Genomic DNA, 18,222 nt, shown 5'->3' on the forward strand with positions numbered 1-18,222 from the left:
AAATCTTATCATCCAGATATATCTCAAGTCACATGCAGTGTCATAGAAATTAGTTTGAGCTCCGAGTCTATCAAGTACAAACTTCCTTGAAAAGTACCTTGAAAAGTACTAGAGGTGCTCTATGGTTCACTCAAGTCCATGAAGAGCAAGTTTACAGTGAGGTGCTCAACATGAACTGACTGCACCCTATATGCTCCAGATTGCTGCACAAGCAAAGGGATTCAGCAGGCAGGCTTTCTGGGACAGGCAAGTCAATGTGAAAGTGGTTCCCTGAAGATAGGAAGTTTGAAACTCACAATCTCTAGCAGATAAGATAGTCTCCTATACAGCTCATTAGAGTTATCTTCAATTGTTCCTAGCGCATGGATAAATGCGCAGGGCTGAAGAAAGGCTCTCCGGCACCCAGTGGGAGGTGTCGAGGGGTGGGGAAAACCGCACACAGGGGCGGGGCAAACATCCCAGCACCACATGCACCGTTACGGATGGCGGCGTATGGATGGTGGCAAGATCCTTCGCTCGCAGCTGCACGCTCCTCCACTCGCGGCTGCAGCAGCAGCGCCCAGGGTGGCCCGCCCCCTCACCCCCTTCCTCCACCACTGCAACTGCGGCCAGAATTATCTCCACAATTCAAAGCTTCATAAGCCAACTAACATATTCATGACTAATGAAAACAATTTTCACAGCAAAACAATGGGTAGGTTGGTTGTAAGGCAGGAAACCACACTCCCACCAATCATTTTCAACACAGGGCCATGTCTTCAGTGGAAAGCCAGTATGGTAGAGGTTGGACTAGAAAGGTGTAAGACCAAACACACAGTTTTACAGCATAACCTGCCTATAGGATGGTGGAAAGGATAAACTGGGGTCAGTGGCGGAGGAAAGGGTGTGTGGGCCGTCCTGGGTGTCATCACTGAGGGGGGTGACAAAATGGCAAAAATAAGAGTTTTTAAAAATAATACGAATGAAAATTTGGCTCACGAAACTTTTTAGTTCAGTCAACAAACGTAACAAGACATGGCTGGTACTTACCGCGGGGCCTGCAGCGTGCCCAAGCCACACACGTCTCCTGGGAGTGATGTGGTGGGTTGGGCACCTGAAGGCTCCAGACGGCCTAAAACGGCAACGTGGGACTTGCGTCTGCCCACCACCTCTCCCTCAGCTGCCCTACAGCTGAGGAGGCGGCGGTGGAGAGGCTCCATGCAGTGCGCCCCGCCCCCATGGGCAGCTTGCCCTGCCCCTGGCTGCAGGACACAAGCGCCGCACCCGGCACCCGAGCAGCTAGCTACACTGCTGACCGGGATCAATTGGGAGAAAGGGTGAAAGGATAATGTTCATTCAGTAAATACCAATGGGCTCCCACTCAACATCAGGCAGGGGTCCTCAGAAAGCAAACTGACCTTTACATCATACTAATTTCACTTGCAGAGCACTTTATTCATCTGCATAATCCTGTGAAATCACACACTACATGGGAGCAGCTTTCCCACAGATTATAACCCAGAGGTCAAAAATTGCAGAAAGGGTATGTAAGCTGCATACAGCCTGCAGGCCATATACTACTTGCAATTGAATTCAAATAACTAATTTTCTTGCAAAGATCCCCACTGGAAAATCTTTTAAGTATGTATGCCATTTATAGGCCAACCTAGAACAAACATTCCCTGGGCAATTCATAAGATGCTAAATGTAAGCGGGTCTGTATATACTGCCTTGAGGTAGTATGAAACTAAGTTTTACTCAGAGTAGAACAACTGAAATTAACGGATCTTAGTCATGTTCCATAATGTCAATGGGTCTACTCTGAATAAAACTTAGTTGAATGCCACCTTTGTGTTCTAGGAAGATAGGATATACATTTAAGTAAATAAATAACTTTTTAATTATCAACATTCTAATCCAAGATATCTTAAAATGTGGGAAGCCTGGTTTATGAAGTCTTGATCACATTCTGCTCAATACATGTACGTGCTTTTCAGAATCAATACCACCTGGGAAAGGCTGCTGTGGGGGTGGCTTACAATCTCTCTCTCCAGACAGCGTTTCAGCCTTGTGTGGTTAACTACTTGTCAATAACACATTATGATCTGGGCCAGGAAACCTGCAAAAAAGTACAGCCAGAAACAACACATTCCACTTTACCTGACACTTGTTCTGGACTTGGTCAGCGCTTTGCTGAGAACCAAGGATGGTGCCGATTGACGCCTTTGAGCCAAGCTCTTCATTTTCTGATGAAAAACAGAAACAAAATTAAAATATAAGAAATGTTTCACAACAGCAGCTGTATGGAAGAAAAACACGAAAGGGGGAAAAATAACCACCACAACCAAATCAGTTCCATTTGAAGGTCCTAAAACATCAGGTTGGCAGAAATGGCTTCACCAGTTCTCAGAAGCTAAGAGAGAAATGTCTGCAGAATATTCCATGCTGGCAATGTGGAGGTCGCCAGGTAAGGGAATATAGAAGACTATTGGACTCTAGCACGTTTTATTCCAGAAGAGTTACTAAAGTTGTTTGCCCACAGACTAAATACATCTCTGATCTTAATTGGCATTTATTGTGTTCCAGATCCTACTTGTTCTTATGGAAGTGTCCTCTCTCACACACAGAAAGTAATCTGTATGTCTGCAGACTCAAAGATTTCTGCCTTAAAAATGGATTAAGGTTCAACAACAAGATAAAGACGACAGAGTAATGTGCCTGTCTGGACTTTACAAGACTTTGCTACTTGGAGGTCCCAGTCTGGCACCTGCTGCTAGCTATATATATATATATATATATATATAATATATATATATATATATATATATATATATATATATATATATTACATACACACACTATAGGAAACCTGCTTTCCATAAGGTTCCACTATAACACAATTAATGCTTCATGGTAACATGCTCCACTCGCAGTTTGAGCAACAAAAATATCAGCATGAGCACACATTCTGGGATTAGTTAAAAATACACTACTAAACTATGTCCAACATGCAGGATTGATGAAATCCAGAGAAAAGAGAACTGTCTCCTGAGACACCACCAAATATAAAAAAATAAAATACCACTCCCTTCCTTAGAGCTTAATCCCAAATAAGTAACTGCAAGATTGTAGCCTTATACAGACTGGTAGGTGTCAGGGCATCATTTAATCGGTTAAATAAAGGAATTTAAAATATTTTGGCAAAGTGTTTAATATAAGTACTGCAGATCGCAAGCATATGTTAAGAGGCATTCAGTCCAGTGCGTGAGAAGGGAGAAGGCCTCTACGAAAGGATAGTGAGGTTTCTTGCACCAGTGTGCACATTTGGATTTTTGAGGAAGCGGTGCAGGCGCTAGTCACAAATGGTGGCTGTGAGGTGTGTGACAAACACAAAATGGCTGCCACATCTGAAGGAGCAGGAAAGGGCACAGGACCTTTTTGTAGGCACCATGGGGGGGGGCATTGGGGGCACCCTGGTGTCCGCAAGCCCCACAGTGAGGACCCCTGCTCTAAACTCATGCCTAACTGCAACATATGCATGCATAATCTAATAACAAGTAACTTTTTTTAAAATTTAGAACTACATCTTTTTCTCATATATACTAACTCAGGATCAGGTTACTTGAGAAACTGGCTCTCCTAAAAGTTCCAAAGATATCAAAGTCTGCTTCATACTAACTCAGAGTAGGGCTTTCAGTGTGGCTGTCCCTATTCTGCGGTACAGCATTCCTGTTGAGAGATGACAAGTGCTCACCATCTGCCCTTTTTGGAACAACTGAAGACAGTTTTGTTCCAACAGGCTTTCCCAACTAGATGAATGGGTCTATAACATGGATGTCGATTTCGTTTTGTTTTTGCTTTTTAAATCTATCCCTTGTATTTCATTTGTGTTAACTGTATTTCACAGTTTTATTGTTCATCACCTTGAAACGCTTGCGCAGAAGGCAATTAATAAACAACAATATTAAACTGCTGAAATAGATTAACACTTATATGATTAATCAGCTACGTTTTCTTTAGCCAGAAGACAACCCTAGTATATGCAGACTTGCAAACAAGTTACCAGTCCTCAAAATTTATTAGAATCATAGAATCGGATGTAACCCCCAAGGGACTTCTAGTTCAACTCCCTGCCGTACAGGAATTACTAGCCAGTTTGCACATACATTTCTTGACTTGAGGGGTGGGGAGAACCCAGATAATCCAACTAAATTTTCCCATTACTGTATCTGAGCCGGGGTTGAGGCCCATTAGTTCCTACTTGCATTTCAATCAATATATACACTTTAGGAATGATACTGGGCACCTTCAGACTATCATTATTTCCAGGTAGAATTTTATCCCATCCCAACAAATTCAAGTTGCACAACTAAAGCTGATTTGGAGCTCTTGTGAAAAATGCCTGCTTCCCCAGAAGTTCAGACTTTTTTTTTATAGGGAAAGTCATAGGAAAATACACTGGAGAGTATTGGATAACACCACTTGCTTGGTTGACACAATGCTGTCTAATCTCCCCCAGAATCAAATCTGGACGAATAGCCAACAACATATAAATCTCTCCACAAACAGATCAGAGTGAACGCTCATTAAACTGGTCACCCAGAAGCAGCCATTGTCTCCATTGCTATTTCCTGAACTAAAGGAAATACTGTACAGTATTTGATCGTGTCAGCCAGTGGCCATGAAAGAAGCACTTGATCCACTGAATAGACTAGGTTACCTGTGAACAGATCAAGATCACCTGCCCCTGTACAGACCTGTAAGACCACTTAAGAGATCTGGGGGGAAATTTACTCATGGCACCATATCATACAAAATAGGTAGTGAAACAAAAAACGGGCATTTTTTTGCTACTGCCCTGGACCCATAAGATTGGACCCTATCTTTACTGTGTTTCATCTGTTTTTATACTACTACTTTACTGATTTTTGTCTCTCTTTTTATCATACTGTTTTGTTTACATGTACTTTTGTATTCTGATTAAGATTTTTAAACATTCAGCAATTTATAAATGCTTTTAAATAAATAAATAAATCATCATCATCATCATCATCATCATCTTTACTTCTTTATCCTGTTTCATAAATCAACCCTACCCAAACTGAAGATTTGGTTACAGGGTTTGAGGGTTTTCCTATACACACACATTGTGACACGAGTACAAAAATAGTGGGGAGAAGGGTTAGAACTAATGAAGTAATAGGATAGGAGCTGAGCTGGGGAAAGGATTGCAACCACAGCCTTAAGCACCTCAAGCCTGGCTGTCCTCCAGAAAGATGCTATCATTCTTCCATTTCTACTAGCTGTTAGTAGAAAGATTAGCTGATAGTTAGTTTGATATAAATTTAGCAGGCACACTCTCACCTGCAGGCAGGCAGGTATCTCACAGGACAAACTGATGCAGACAAAACACAGACACACACATGAAGCAGAGTTTGGACTATGGGATACCACCTTCTTCCTGGCTCCCATTGTCTTTGGATTAAAAACTGGGGTACAACCAATTAAAGACTTTAGAAACAGATAACCCATTGAAAGTTAATATTAGCATACCGGGGCTGTCAACACAAACTATCTGGTGTTTGGAAAAGCATATTTCTTAACACTTAATTCTGTCTGATACAAAGCTCCATGGGCTCTAGCCTCTAGTTTTTCACTGTCAAGGGAACAGCTTCACAAAGCACAGTGGCAAAGCTGCCTGATGCAATCTTACACAGATGCTGTGCCATGCAAGGGTCTGTGATATTGGAGTAATGGTCTGAATCAAGTTGTTTTGCTTGAATCAAGACATACTCAACACCTTTACTAAGGCCCTGAACTATAGAACTGAGCTGGATGCCAATTAACTTTATTCTGTAAGCTCCTCGGAGTAAAAAGTGCTTTTTTTTTTTTTTTTTTTTGCACCCAAAAATTTATGGAAAACAGTCATAATAAAAAGGAAAGGCTTCCTCCCAAGTCAAGCACTGCAAACTGAAAGAAAAAACGCTAATGAAGAACAGTTGTGGAAGAAAGCTGTATTTTGTTTTCTGTCCGAAAGCTAGATTATTCATTTATTTTATTACATTTGTGTACCACCTTTCATTCAAAGATTACAGGGTGGTTCTCAACATAAAAAGACAAAATGAAAATGCAAAATACACAATAAAGCAAAAGCAAAACCAGTTACTCCCTCCACCCAAGAATAGGTGAAAAGTTAAAAATTAAGAGAGAGGGTGGTTAGTGGTCATACAAATGTTTCTGCATATATTAGAAGGCATCTGCTGAGGACTCTAGAGAACAATTGCCAATCGGAGGAGACAGTACTGGGCTAGAAGTCCTTTAGTCAAAGTATGAAACTGCTCCCTCTGTCCTAAGAAACTAAGTACAGCCCAGAAAAGAGAGTCCATAGTGTGGGCCCTAGAAAATAGGGTTCAAGCCCAAGTCTAGCACCTTGGTCAGAAGATCAGCTGTCAGCCTCATTCCACCTGCAAAATGGGAATATTGTGACTCATTCTACTCTAGGGGTTTTGGAGAAGTCTGGAGGAAATTGAAGCACAAATTGCCAATATTCACTTATTCATCCCATGCCCAGAATGGAAATCAATCCAGCAAATACAATTGGTATTCACTGTTACAGTTGCTTTCTGTCCACAAACACTATGAAATTGATAACTTCCCCACCACCACCACATTTGTACTGTTTCCTTTGTAATAAAATGAATGGGATGGAATAACATAATGACAATGTCACTTACGTAATTTCAGCGCTACAAACAGCAGATGAATAATATCGTTTTTACTGAAAGATGAACTGCAGTGGAACAAAAACAGAGCTGCTTCTTACATCCCAAGTCAGCTCCCAGGGTTGTTGCAAGGTTGAGAAAAGAAAAGCCTGTACATTATATATCATCAATAGTGGAAGGGTGAAAAGATTATACAAGACTATGGCTATAATTTACATTTGCCAGCAGGAGATCACTTGCCATTTAATCAAACTTGGGTGGAAAGAACCATTTGCTTAAAAAACTTGGATGTTTTAAACAAGACACTTTGCCAATAGGCTTTCAGCCCAGGACTACGACGTTGTAGTGTTGCAGCACAACTTTGACATGCTTCTTTATTCCAGCTTCTGTTTAACCAGAAGAGTGTGCATGTACACACAAATGTACACAAACAAAGCAAGTAGATTAACACTTGGCAGAGTGTGCCCATCCTCCTAGACTTCAGGGCTTTCCCAGCAGGATTTTTTTAAATGACATGGCTCAGACAGTCCTAAACTTGTTCCAAACTGCTACCAGGGATACGTCTCTTTGCAAGTGAACCAGCACAAAATGTGCCAAGTTCCAATGCCGAAGAAACCCCACTCAGAGACCTCAAAACATGTAGGAAAGCTTGAAGCAAGTTACTGGCTCTCAGATACTGTTTCTCAGCGTGAACTCCCTCTCAAGGGCAACAAGATGACGACAAAAGTGAATTTAAAAGTTCACCCAAGTGAAACTCATTCAAAGTGTGAAGAAATACCAAAACATATAAATACAGCCAAGGAAGAAGTTGAAAGTTCTAAACATCTTTACCCTACAGCAGGCTACACTAGTATCCATTCACATCACATATCCACAATGTTCAATCCGTATTACCCAGATAAGGGATGACCAACTTCTGTATTCCTTTTACTGGATTCACCAGGAATATATTTTTCTACACAACCTGGCTCAATCACCAGTAGTTGGGTTTATTATGAATAAAACCAAGAAGAAGCTATACCATTAAAGCGTAGGCTCTCAGTCATTCACAACCACATACACACCAGACATACAGAGACGATTGATGCTTGTCAATCAGTAAGAAGCAGCAGTGGAAGGGGAATCATTGAGTAAGAAAGGATCACTCTTCAGAGACTAGTTTCTGAAGATCAGAACCAATTACCATATTTTTCGCTCTATAAGACGCACCAGACCACAAGACGCACCTAGTTTTTGGAGGAGGAAAACAAGAAAAAAAATATTCTGAATCTCAGAAGCCAGAACAGCAAGAGGGATCGCAGCGAAAGCAGCGATCCCTCTTGCTGTTCTGGCTTCTGGGATAGCTGCGCAGCCTGCATTTGCTCCATAAGACGCACACACATTTCCCCTTACTTTTTAGGAGGGAAAAAGTGAGTCTTATAGAGCAAAAAATACGGTATTTTTCCTCACGATTTCAGCACTTCTCCCAGTCCAGCACTGCAACAAGTAGGAAAGCCCTCCACTTAGCTTGCAAAATAACCTGTTCTCTCTCTGGCATGGCACCACTGCTAATATGACTTAGTGCTAAGGAAACGGGAATAGAAGAGACATCAAAGTTTGGCAGAGGACTGGCAGGCCCCCGAAGACAACTTTACAGGCTGAATGCAGCCCATGAGCCATATATTCACCATTCCTGTCCAATATGAGACCTGCGGGTATAGGGCGGTATACAGTAACAATAATAATATGATTTGAGACCAGAATACCTGAAGAATGGTCTTCTCAATATGAGCCTACCCATTCATCATGAATTTCAGAGGTTATTATTTATTCAATTTATATCCCACTCTTCCTCCTGAAAGAGCCTGGGACAGCAGGTTCTCTTACATGTTCCACTAACATATGAGGACGTTTGGCGTGAACTAGGCAGAGACTTCTCTGTGGCTGAACTTTGGAAATCCCTGTCTCAGTGGTCTTTTGAGCAATGTAAAGACCATCTGTTTGCTTGTTTTAAAGCAATTCATATAGAAAGGGTAGCAAAAGTGATGTTGTTGTGATGTTGTTGAGAGCCCAACTCCCATAAACTCCAGCCAGCAGGACCTACATGAATTGTAATCAAGCAACATCTGAAGAGCCATAGCTTCCCCATCCCCTATTTTGATTCCTCCTTGATAAATTTGTGGCTGAAGCTGCTGGGCCTGTTAATTCTTTTACCTGCTGGTTGCCTGCACTTTTATTTTATTTCATTATTTATTAAAATTATATACAGTCCTATTAGACCTGTTGATCTCAGGGCAGTTCACAACATTAAATTATAATATAAAAAACACAAAAATAAGAACAAAAACAAATGAATAACCCCTTCTCCTGCAAAATATCAATCAGCCAAATGCTTAGAAGAAGAGGAAAGTTTTTGTCTAGCACCTAAATGTGTATAATAAAGTTGCCAGCCAAACATCCCTGGGGAGAGCATTTCAGAAATGGGGAGCCAATGAAGAAAAGGAATGTTCTTGTGTTGCCACCCTTGGGTTGTCTCGTGGAGGAGGCACACAAAGGAGGGTCTTGGTGGATGATCTCAAAGTCTGGGTAACTGCATATGGAGAGAGATGGTCCTAAGGCTAAGCCATTTACCCACTCTGCAGTGATAGTTCTCTATGTTTCATATTTTTATGTGTTTTATTACTGTTCTAGGCTGAAGTTGTATCTTAATAGAAAAATGGTATATAAATATTTTAAAGAAAGAGGAAAAACAAACTTTGGTCTTTACTAGAATGTTCCTTATTCATGCCACTCCTAAAAAAATATCATCACTGGACAGAGAGAATAAAATATGCGCACAGAAATGGGTTTGTGGCCAGGGGAGAAGCATCTTTTGCAATAGCTAAACAGAGGTTAAGGTCCAATTGGGTTGTTTCTAATGTAATCAGCTATCCTGGACAATTTGAGAATGTATTCTCTGCTTTTGATATTGCAGTTTTTATTGGCATATTAGTGTTGATTTAAACACGGTATGTTGTGCTAACCGACACATAGCTGCTGTTGGATGAACTTACATTGGCCTATGGCTGGGATAATAAAATTGCCCAAGATTTCAATGCAGCTTCCAAAGAAATTGTGTTTAGTGTCGCAGCCTAAGATTTTCACCTAGGTAATCATGAAAGTTATAATGTTTGTAGCATGGAAGTACAATGGCACACTATTAATTTTTAAATAAGTATCCTATCTTTAATCTAATTACAAAATGTACAATCCTACACATAGCAACACTGAACTCATAGGCAACTGTGCAGGACCAAGCCAAAAACAGAATATATTAAGGTATCACTCAATTATAGCCCACCCTAGGAATCAGTATAATAATAAAAATCTTCACTAGTGTGTGCTTCAAAACAAAGCAGGGGAAATGTTTTCAATTTCTAAGCATCCTGTATAGAGTTTATGTAAGAATTCATTGCCATAAGCAAAATTTAGAGCTTTTCTAGCTCTATTTAGAAATACCACATGAAGTTCATTGGGGGAAAATGTGGATCTGAAAGAGGTTCTCAGACACAGTCAACGCTGTTTTAAATAAAATTCACTTTTTCTCCTGTTCATTTGTCAACATTCTTTTCATTTCGTTCTTATCTTTCCATATTTGGGAAACAACTAAATAGGAATACTAAAAATCAAATTTGGACATCTTAGTTCAGGCAAACCTGAAGCCAGTCACATCGATACATGTCTTTATGCGAGATAGGAGACAAATAAATCTGCCACAATACGTACACAGTTCCCGAAAACGAACATCAATACCTCTTGCACTAGCTCCAGTTCTTAATATTTTGGCCTTGCTGTCTTGAGAAATTCCTGAGCTGCAAACCAAAAGACAAGTTAACACCGACTGACTCATTCGAAGCGACTCAGGTCTTGTGGGTTAGTTCTGCAAAGAGGCCTAAGGCAGAACCACCTTTTTAATTTTCTAGGGTTCTGTGTGGAAACTTTGGCACTGATGTACAACCAATGTTACATTTGTACATGCAGCCTTTGCCCGTGCGTTTATGGGATATAACGAAGCACATTCCCTCCATTATGAACTTACCTCACTTTACATGGTTCCTGTCATGAAATGCTAATTTTGTTTGAATATGACCATATTTAAACATGGTTTCAATATATGTTCTTCCTGTCTTGACATTTTGTCCACTGAACCAGGGATCCCACAGCGAGTGACTTTGTTTGGCTGCCATTTCCTTCTTCAAAATGGCCTCCAGGAAGAGAACAGGCCCCCAAATGGGGAGGCCCAAAACAAAGGAAGGATCACAGAAACAGATACAGAGTCCAACATCCCTCTGACTCCGGCATTTTGGTCTAAAAACTGAACTGGTTTTCTACTCCAGTTTCCATCACAGAGATGTCAAAGGCTAGAGCAACCCTCCTTCCTACAAGGCCAAAAGTGAACCCTGGCCGCTGTCAGCTTTCCCATTTTAGCTGGGTGCCGGAATTCCACTGTCCTCTCAGCAATAATTACCACATGAACGCTTTTTGATAGACGCAGTCTGAAAGTCTAAGGGTGACAAAGGTGTCGATATAAATCATGCAGAATGAGACAAGATAACCCAGCACCTGAAGTGAACCTGATCGTACCCTGCTGACCCTTACAAACTCATTTTTTTAAGTTTCTGGAAGCATTTCAAGATCCCTGCAACTCTGTTTGAGGCATGTTTACATGGACGTTCAATGTTTCAGTGTTCAATGTGATGAGCTCCGAAATGTGCAGCCTTAAAGGAATCCTGTATTTTTATTTATTTAAAAGCATCTATAAATAGCTTAAAGTTTCAAAAAATGGTATATACAACACAAAAACACAGCTTAAAACCAGTAAGAATAAAAGAATAAGAATAAAAACACAAAGTTCTGTCAACAGAGCATGAAGCTCTTAATCTTAATCTCAGGGTTGTGGGTTCAAGATTGGGCAAAAGATTCCTGCATCGCACAGGGTTGGACTAGATGACCCTTGGGGTCCCTTCCAACTCTATGATTCTATAAAAAGCATAGGAAAGCAAATAAAACAGAAATGCAGAGGACTCAGGCACACAAAACAGGATCCAATCTTATTGCCCAGAAGAAGTCAGGGCAGAAAGAGATAAGCCAATTGAAGCAATACTATTTCAAAAAGCATCCTACCTCCTCCCGACTCACATACACACGGTTACAGAGGAATCGGGGAGGAATACCCTGCCCTTTGCCAACCTGGTGCCCTCCAACTATTTTGAAGTACACTTCCCATCAGTCCCAGCCAGCCAGCCACACGTCACCCTGAGCTATGCTCCAGCAGAAAGCAAATGTGAGATACGGAGAAACACAACTACAGTACAGTATTATGAACACCTCTGATAACAAACAATGGAGAATACAAAGGACCGACACATGGCTGTCACAGTATGTAATGTACTCACTTGATTACAACGCCTGAGCTGTCCTGGCAGCAACCGGCTTTATAACAAACTGTCCTTAGGTTCTTGAATGAATTCTCATAGAAAAATGATCTATGAACAAGAACAGCTTGTCACATGGGGAGCAGCGGTCACTAACAGGTACATAAACCTTTGTTTTCCTGCATGAGGAAGAATTTCGAAATATGCAGCTTTTCTTGAGATTACGCTTTAGAAAGCTTCCTGTATTGAATTTCTGCCTGCCATGCTGCTACTAAATATGTATAAACACTTCTAGAAAGCTGAAAAGCCTACATGTGATAATTCTGACTTGCATAACTATTATACAAGTTACCTTTTAGGAAATTTGTTATCCTAAAAGGAAATGTGTATAATAGTTCTCAAAAATGTGCCTATTACATACTACAGGGGCCTTAAGTCACTGCAAATTTCTAACCCCTGCTAGTCAATATGTTGTGCATCTGTTTGAAGTGCTCGAGTCTTATTCTCAAAGCATTTGCTTCCCTAAACCAATTTAAATTATTTGCATTAAATAACCAACCTTAAACCCTCTCTCTGATGCACGAGACATGATGCGATAATTAATATAAATATCTTCCTCTCTATTCAGCTTGATGACTCACAAGCTCCTTTCCAGATCACAGAATTTCTCTTTCAAATTCTCTGAGGCAACTACCCAAGTCCCAGCACTGAAGAAAAATGTTGGCTACCTAAAAAGTTCACATTTCTACCATCAGCATCAAGTACCTGTATTTTTTCAGCACTGTTTATACCAAGGGAAGTTAGCCCACTTGGGGGAAGACACAGATCTTGCAGCATACAATGTCATTTGTCTCTTGGTTTCAAAAGATGTGATTATAGAAGACCTGTAGCAGACTTCACAATGATAATTCTTAATAGGCCAAATTTTGATAGAAGCTTGACACAAACCATAGTTTCTCACCCCATTCCTGCAAAATCTACCCCACCCACTTTATCTTGTCTATTCCAGTTTAGGGATAACCTATTAAACACTGTTGCATTTCACTGCATATTTTCACACACACCCCCCCCCAATCTGTATGCATTCTGCATTTATTTTGTGAGAGACAGAATACACCCAGGAGGTTGGTTAGTCAGATATTACAATTGAACATTTCCCCGGATAAACAGATACGAACCCTGCAATCATACTCTGAGGCCCTTCTTCACGTGCCTCCTCCACGAGAGGTCTGGAGGGTGGCAACATGAGAACAGGCCTCTTCTGCGGTGGCTCCATTTGTGGTATGCTCTCCCCAGGTAGACTCACCTGGCACCTTTGTTACATATCTTTAGGCGCTAGGCAAAAATGTTCCTCTTCTTCCAGGCTTTTGGCTAATTAAACAATCTATGGCCTTTTAAACTGGGGAGGGGGTTATGTTGTTGTTGTTACTGTTACTATGTTATGTATTATTGTTTTTTTATATTGTAAGCCGCCCTGTGATCCTTGGATGTAGGGTAGTATAGAAATTTAATATATAATAAACAGTACAGCGTATCACCAGCATAAAAAGTAAAGGTAAAGGTACCCTTGCCCGTACGGGCCAGTCTTGACAGACTCTAGGGTTGTGCGCTCATCTCACTCTAGAGGCCGGGAGCCAGCGCTGTCCGCAGACACTTCCGGGTCACGTGGCCAGCGTGACGAAGCTGCTCTGGCGAACCGGCACCAGAGCAGCACACGGAAACGCCGTTTACCTTCCCGCTATAAAGCAGTACCTATTTATCTACTTGCACTTAAGGGTGCTTTCGAACTGCTAGGTGGGCAGGAACCGCCGACCATGCGATCGGCAAGTCCTAGGCGCTGAGGTTTTACCCACAGCGCCACCCGCGTCCCTTACCAGCATAGTATACAGCAAAATCCCCAATCTGACCCAGAGCTAACTCCACAGCTGGAAAAAAATATTTTCAGTTCCAAAAAGCCAGCATTATTCTTTTATCATCCATCATCAGGTGATTAGGAGCTTACTGTACTGTATACTGTTCCTGTGCTCCAGAAGAGCATTTTTAGAGGCTCAGGCAGCCAGTTTTCCCCAGCCTTGCTAACACCAAACCAACAGCTCTATCTTACACAGAGTCACAGTGCCTAAAAAGGCTGATTTTCAAAGGCATTAGGGGCATACCTGTGTTATGACTGCAAGTCATCCTCTTTAAATATGAGGTGTCTATGCAATTTAAGGTGATAGAGAACACCACATGGTGATGACTTATAATCTCACCATGGGACAGATGTGGGCCAACAGGTATCTGTAACAATTTGGCCACATGGTAAAGCTAGTTATACTTACTACCCACAGAGGGAAATGAGTTCATTGTGTGGACAATCACTACACATTTTCTGTGTGGTGCGTTTGTAAGTAGCTATCAGAACTCAGCTCTACGTTATCTGAAATTACGCAAGAACATGTTCACAAGCTGATATTTACACTGATTCACCTGCCACCATTTTCTAAAAACCAGCAACTCCTTAGACTCACTACAAAATGTTATAGTGTGCTCAATTCTGTTCATACGGGATTGAGGCTTCCACTTACACATTTGCTAATCGAGGGTTGGATCTAAATACGTTCTACTCAGGAGCAGACCTGCTAAATTTAAGTCAGTCCTTTTCATTGGGTCTGCTCTGAGAAAGGCGAACATTGGATACAACCCCAAGGTCAGAAGATTTCATTCCCACAAGTATCCCATTTGTCTCAAAGATGTGGCAAGAAGAATGAATGCCAATGTTGAACTGAAACTTTTTACAGGAGGATGAGACCAAAGGAGGAAACTTAAATGTTTGTGGCACATCAGACACATGAAAATAAGAACCCACTCCTTCCCTCTATAAAAGCTTCCCAACTGGATGTCTACAGGCAACCATAGTGAGAATACATACCTGAGCAAATGTTTCCTTGCTGCAGTATTTTGATACTGCAAAATAGTGTGGTCTCATTTTATAGTTACTTGTATTCATATACTTATGCTCTCACTAATAGTCTGATGAGGGTAATTCAAATACTCACTGGAATCTAGCCTGGCCCCACACAGAAATAAAAATCTATATAGGAGGCATTGGCAGTACTACAATAAAATATTTTCAGCTATTCTCCTTACAATATTGACTGATGTTAACAAATAATCTTGCGGCACCTTAAAACTAGTAAATATATTACTGTATGAGCTTTTGTGGCTTACGGTTCACTTTATCAAATGCACTGGATTAACTGGACTCCAACCTACAAAAGCTTATGCCAGAATAAATTTGATAGTCACTAAGGTGCCTCAAGAATGTGTGTTGCTTTTACTTTGCCAAACCTTTACTAGGCATTGTAAGTATAGGCCATCATAAAACATCCATATATAAAATTTTAAAATATGTGCAAATAAACAGCCATGTAAAATATATGATGATGAGGATTTTCATTGGGATTTCTGTGTTGCTTTTATAAGAAAGGACTAACACAGTTACTCCTCTGATCTTAAGCTAAGGCATGATTTCTTATTGCCACCAGAACTACGGTCGAACAGGATTTCAGATGCTCAAAGTCCTTGACTTTGAAGGGCCAATGCACTGGGCAAAAGTGAAATATTTACCAGGACAGGAGTCTCGCATTGTGCTTGAGGGCTGCTGTCCAGGAGAAAACTACATATATGGAGTCCCCATTTCTCTCCCTCTTTCCCCAACATGATCAGGACGGGAAATATTTATGAAGTGTACTGTAATAACCCAGGCAGGCATTAAAATCCCAATAAGCAATCTGGCAGCCTGCTGCAGCAATTCTCCAAGGAGAATGCGCTTGCGGGGATTTAATGACATTTTAATGCAAACCCTGCAAATAGGAGATTTCCTTCCCAGCTTGGTTCCTTTTAGTCTTCGCACTATTTATTCTGGAATAGTATCTGGCAGGGCCAGTTTTGTTAAAAAACAAAAATGGGGGGGGGGGGGGGAATGTATGCTGAAACATATTCTGAGCCCCCAACATATCTGACTCATAAATCACACTCTTTCTTCTGCCAGGTTTCACACACAAAGGCAAGCCCACACACCAAAGCACATTCTGAAGTGCAGGAAAATTCTGTAGCATAGTGCAGTTTCTACACTGGAATTCTCCTATGTGTTTATAGCACAACAGATGATACAAACGACTTAAGAGTGGTGCATTTGGTTGATAACACTCTGCTTATTCTAATTTACCTGTATTTCATTGAACATACCCAAACAATATACCTAACCTCTTTAAAATCTTGCTACTCCATTAACAAAATAGGATGCTGCCTTACACTCAGTCAAACCATTGGTCCATCTCACTCGCACTGATTGACAGCAGCTTTCCAGGGTGGCTGGGAAAACTCAGCCAGATGGGCGGGGTATAAATAATAAATTATTATTATTATTATTATTATTATTATTATCATTATCAGACACGCATCTGCCTGGCCATACCTGGAGATACTAGGGATTGAACCTAAGATACTCTGCTGGCAAACCTGATGCTGTGGTACTAATTCCTGTCTTCATTTACTGTATTCTGTTTCTTTCATGTTGTTGCCCAAACCTGGTCACTTCACCTTACTGTATGGCTGGGCCAGAGCTAAGTGATCCCTCCAAAAAGGTGAGACTTGCTGGGCCTTATGGTGGAACACATAATTGAACCTGGGTCTCTCACGCCCAGTACTGAAATGCTATCTGCTACACCACACTGATAACCCAATGCTAACCTCCAGAATTTAAGCTGAGCTCCTGTAGGATGAGCAGTGGCAGATCACAGATCCTGTGATCCGAAACAATAAAAAGGGAGCGAATTCCTATACATTGTTAAAGGTTACCTGTATCATGATCAGGATTCCACTGGAAGACCAGTAGGCTACGCAATAAAGGAAATGCTTACCACAATCTGCCATAAACATATTTGCAAAAGTGTTTCAGGACACAGTACAGATTTTACAAATGGTCTTTTTAGCCATCAATTTATGTACGAGTTCTCTAGAAATAGTGTAACTAACTGTAGTATTGAGTGGAGTCAGCACAGCAAGTGCAGCATTTACTTTCAACCAGGGCTCATCCCAAAACATGTTTTGAATGTTAAGAGTTAGAACAGGTGGAAGAATATGAAAAAGCAATACTCCAATTCAACCAGCTCCCAACACAGGTGTCTCTATTTGGTCAAGGGGTGTGATTTCTAAGATTTCAGCCTTTTTTGTATATTACTAGTCAACCTACATACCAGACTTCACATACATGCTCCCCTGCCACAGATCCCATCAGCCTCAGGGCACCACATTGCATTATTTATACTCTAACAGCTGCATGTGGATTCTGGCATTGCAAAAACAGTGCCACCTATGCACAAAAGCGAGGTAGCAGCAGGCTTTGGAGGAAACCCAAGATCTGCAGAAGAACAAAAATATTTGGGGAGGGAGAAGAATCCAAAAGAGCCCAATGAGGACTGAGCATGCTCAGTGGCCAAGCTGCCACGGAGGAAGGGCAGTGCATAGAGAACCAAGCGGGAGGGGTAATAGACAAGAATATCCTTGAAGGTGACAGGGCGGGCTGGCCAGCACCCTGAAAAGCAGCACTCCACACTGCAAAATTTTGTTGCAGCAGGTCCAGTTTGCAAAACCTAAATGGAGCCTCTATGTTCAGGATGCCTCAGAATTGCTGCTGGAGAACAAATATTGGAGAGGGTTGCTGCTTTCATGCCTGCATGCAGACTTCCCAGAACAGGATACTGAACAAGATGCACCCTTGGCGCAGTTCTTCTTAAGTTCTTAGGTCAGCAGAAGTTCATGTCCTTTATTACTATCCTAGGGCAGTTTTTAAGAGTTTGTTTAAGGAAAAACAAGCAGATATGGAATCTTATGCAGTATAACAAAAACCAGGTATAAAAATCAATTCGTACGCCAATGTAAAACGTTGTACTATCCAAAGTCAATTCAGAAACAGCAGGGAATGTCTAAAACTCCCCTTATTTGATGATGGGAAGAGGAACTACCGAACTCTCCTCCTCCTCTCCATCATCTGCTGGCCTGCTCCAGGAAATACCCTAAGATTTCATACAGAGAAAGAGGCCATTATTTGAAAGGCAAGATTTCCTGTACTACTGTCACTTCTG

General features: G+C 41.2%; 1 protein-coding gene across 4 annotated transcripts in view; it reads right to left on the reverse strand.

Annotated features, from left to right (window-relative positions):
• ARHGAP20 (Rho GTPase activating protein 20) overlaps positions 1 to 18,222 on the reverse strand; it is an 82,847-nt gene that overhangs the window by 62,004 nt on the left and 2,621 nt on the right. For 3 of the 4 annotated variants that reach the window (XM_081002110.1, XM_081002109.1, XM_081002111.1), the window contains exon 2: positions 2,140 to 2,225. In XM_081002110.1, the coding sequence (XP_080858236.1) occupies positions 2,140 to 2,225 (86 nt within the window). Of the gene's footprint in view, positions 1 to 2,139; positions 2,226 to 10,758; positions 10,909 to 18,222 lie in introns of those variants that run through there. The other variant, XM_081002112.1, reaches the window with a different exon arrangement.

Source organism: Podarcis pityusensis (assembly GCF_964106645.2).
Source record: "Podarcis pityusensis genome assembly, chromosome: 4".
Lineage (NCBI taxonomy): Eukaryota > Metazoa > Chordata > Lepidosauria > Squamata > Lacertidae > Podarcis > Podarcis pityusensis.